This window comes from Cryptomeria japonica, chromosome 10, assembly GCF_030272615.1.
Source record: "Cryptomeria japonica chromosome 10, Sugi_1.0, whole genome shotgun sequence".
Classification (NCBI taxonomy): Eukaryota; Viridiplantae; Streptophyta; class Pinopsida; order Cupressales; family Cupressaceae; genus Cryptomeria; species Cryptomeria japonica.
Genome location: NC_081414.1, coordinates 827,233,038 through 827,235,404, shown reverse-complemented (window position 1 = coordinate 827,235,404; position 2,367 = coordinate 827,233,038). Strand labels below are relative to the sequence as shown.

Here is a 2,367-nt window from a genome sequence, read left to right as displayed (position 1 = left end):
AAGACTGATTGTATCCGCTAGGTATCCATTCTTCTTCTTTTTACAGAATTACATGGCAACAGAGACTATAACTACCCACAACAGCATATTGATAGTGGGTACTTTCAAATAAGTTAAAATGGCGAGTTCCGAATAAGTTATATTGGGAGGAGTGGAATCGGATTTTTTTAATATGGTACACTTAAAAACTATAAAAAATCTTAATTAAACCTCAGCAAAACACCTCTCTGTTAACCATGGGTGATTTGTAATGAGTGATTTAAGGAGATATGCTCAGCTCCTCCTCTCATCACTACTACCCACTAGTTATGGCCAAGTCTCTGCACGCAATCATGGTGCCATACCCTGCACAACAAGGAAGCATCAATCCTCTAATGCAATTAGCTCACTTGCTCTCTGCAAGGCGATTTTTCATTACCTTCGTTGATACGGAAGAGAGCCACCGGTGCATGTTAAATGCCCGTGGACATGCTCATCAGCACAATGTGGCTGAGGGCTTTCGGTTTTTGACCGTCCCGGACGGTTTTGAGTCAGAACACGAAGGCCGTTTCGATTCTGATGTTTTGGAGAAACATCTGGTTGCCAGTCTCTCAGAGATGGTGCCTCCCATCACCTGCATTATCACTGAAAGCTTTGTGCATTGCACGCACCAGGTAGCCCTCAATCTCCGAGTGCCCAGAGTTGTTTTCTGGACTTATTGCGCGGCTGCATCTATTACGCAGTTTGAAGCCGAGTTGCTTCTCTCCCGGGGATATATTCCTGTGAAATGTAAGAATATGTAGCTTTCTAAACACCCTTCAATTGCATTTTGCTATACTATTTTGTTTTTGTTATAAACAGTTTTTTGGGTTTGTGATTTCAGTGGAAGAAGGGAAGAGGCCGGAGAATGTGATCACTTGTTTACCCGGTAATCTCCCACCTTTACTGCCGACCGATCTCAACTCCTTCTACCGCTTTGACAATTTAATCGAAACTCTTGTCTATCAGAGTCAACTCCAAAACAGAGGAGATTACGTGATGGTGAACACGGTGGAGGAGTTGGAAGGGAGGGAAGCAGTAGCAGCACTGTCTATAAACGGGTGTCCTTCTGTGGCTGTGGGTCCTCTGTTTCTTCCCAATTTTCTGGCTCACAGAGATGTCGTACAGTCGGGCAGTATGTTTGCAGAGGACAAGAGGTGTGTGGGATGGTTGGATGCGCAGCAGGTGGGTTCTGTGATATATGTTTCTTTTGGGAGCACCTCCCTCAAATCTAACCAACAGCTGGAAGAGATTGCTCTGGGCCTGGAGAGCAGCCAGCATCCTTTTCTGTGGGTTCTGCGAAAGGATATTGCACAAGGGAAGTCTGCCGTTTTGCCGCATGGGTTTTTAGAACGGATTGGAGATAGAGGGCTGATTGTGGGATGGGCACCGCAGGTGAAGGTGCTGTCCCACCCTTCCATTGGAGCGTTTCTTACCCACGGCGGATGGAACTCTGTGATGGAGAGCATCAGCTTCGGAATTCCTATGCTGGGATGGCCATATTTTGCGGATCAGTTTCTCAATTGCAGATTTGTCAAAGATGTGTGGAAGATTGGGATGGACTTTGAGGGTGTGGATGTTGATGGACAAAGGTTTGTTACGAGAGAAGAGGTGGAGAGGGGGGTGAGAAGTATTATGGCATGTGAGGAGGCGAGGCAATGGGTGTTGAAATTGAAGGAGGTAACAGTTAAAGCAGTTAGCCTAGGTGGCTCTTCCTTCCGCAACTTGAACAAGTTTATCCAGGACATTATTCAAATTGCAAAATCATTTTCCCGTTGAATAATCATTTTCCAATCTGGTAGGTTAATGATGATAGAAGGTGCACATCAAATAGCTCCATGAAGGTGATATTGGGTGTTATTCCAAAGTCTAATCAAGTTCAGAATATGATTTGTGTATGAGCTTTCTTATTTTTAGGGTATGTTAATTACTCGCAAGATGACTGTATGGGTTCTGCATGTCTGTACAGGGCTCTTGTTACAGATTTTACTTCCCGGTTTAGATGATTTTGCTCAGAGTTTCTCACCTCAATTCATGTTTGTAAAGTGTTACTATAATCAACTGTTGTTTTAGTACTTGTTTCTTGTATCGCTGTTCTTTTGAGGAGTTTTATTGAATATTAAAAAAATAGTGTAAAGGTCAATGCAAGGATGTACAAGGTGTCATTGATGTGGTTGTTTAAGAAGACATGAGATTTCTATAGCATATAGGGGAAGAGTACCAGTAGTTAGTTGAGCATGTATCAATTGTTGTGAGGGTTGTTGATACCTTTTGTTCCAAAAATTGAAAAAATAAAACCTATTGTTTGAAACAAAAAATATCAATTTTTGTTAGGAAATGTACCAACAA

General features: G+C 42.6%; 1 protein-coding gene across 1 annotated transcript; it reads left to right on the top strand.

Moving 5' to 3' along the window:
- Positions 1-332: 332 nt before the first annotated feature.
- On the top strand, positions 333-1,797 carry LOC131076861 (linamarin synthase 2-like). The gene is made up of 2 exons (XM_058014196.1): positions 333-768; positions 863-1,797. The coding sequence occupies exons 1-2, from the start codon at positions 333-335 to the stop codon at positions 1,795-1,797; spliced, it is 1,371 nt and encodes a 456-aa protein (XP_057870179.1).
- Positions 1,798-2,367: the final 570 nt, after the last annotated feature.

Excerpts from the sequence above, each read along its gene's own strand:
- LOC131076861 (XM_058014196.1), top strand. The coding sequence starts at position 333 with ATGGTGCCATACCCTGCACAACAAGGAAGCATCAATCCTCTAATGCAA. Across the intron at positions 769-862 it reads GGGATATATTCCTGTGAAAT|TGGAAGAAGGGAAGAGGCCG; the intron begins GTAAGAATATGT and ends TTGTGATTTCAG.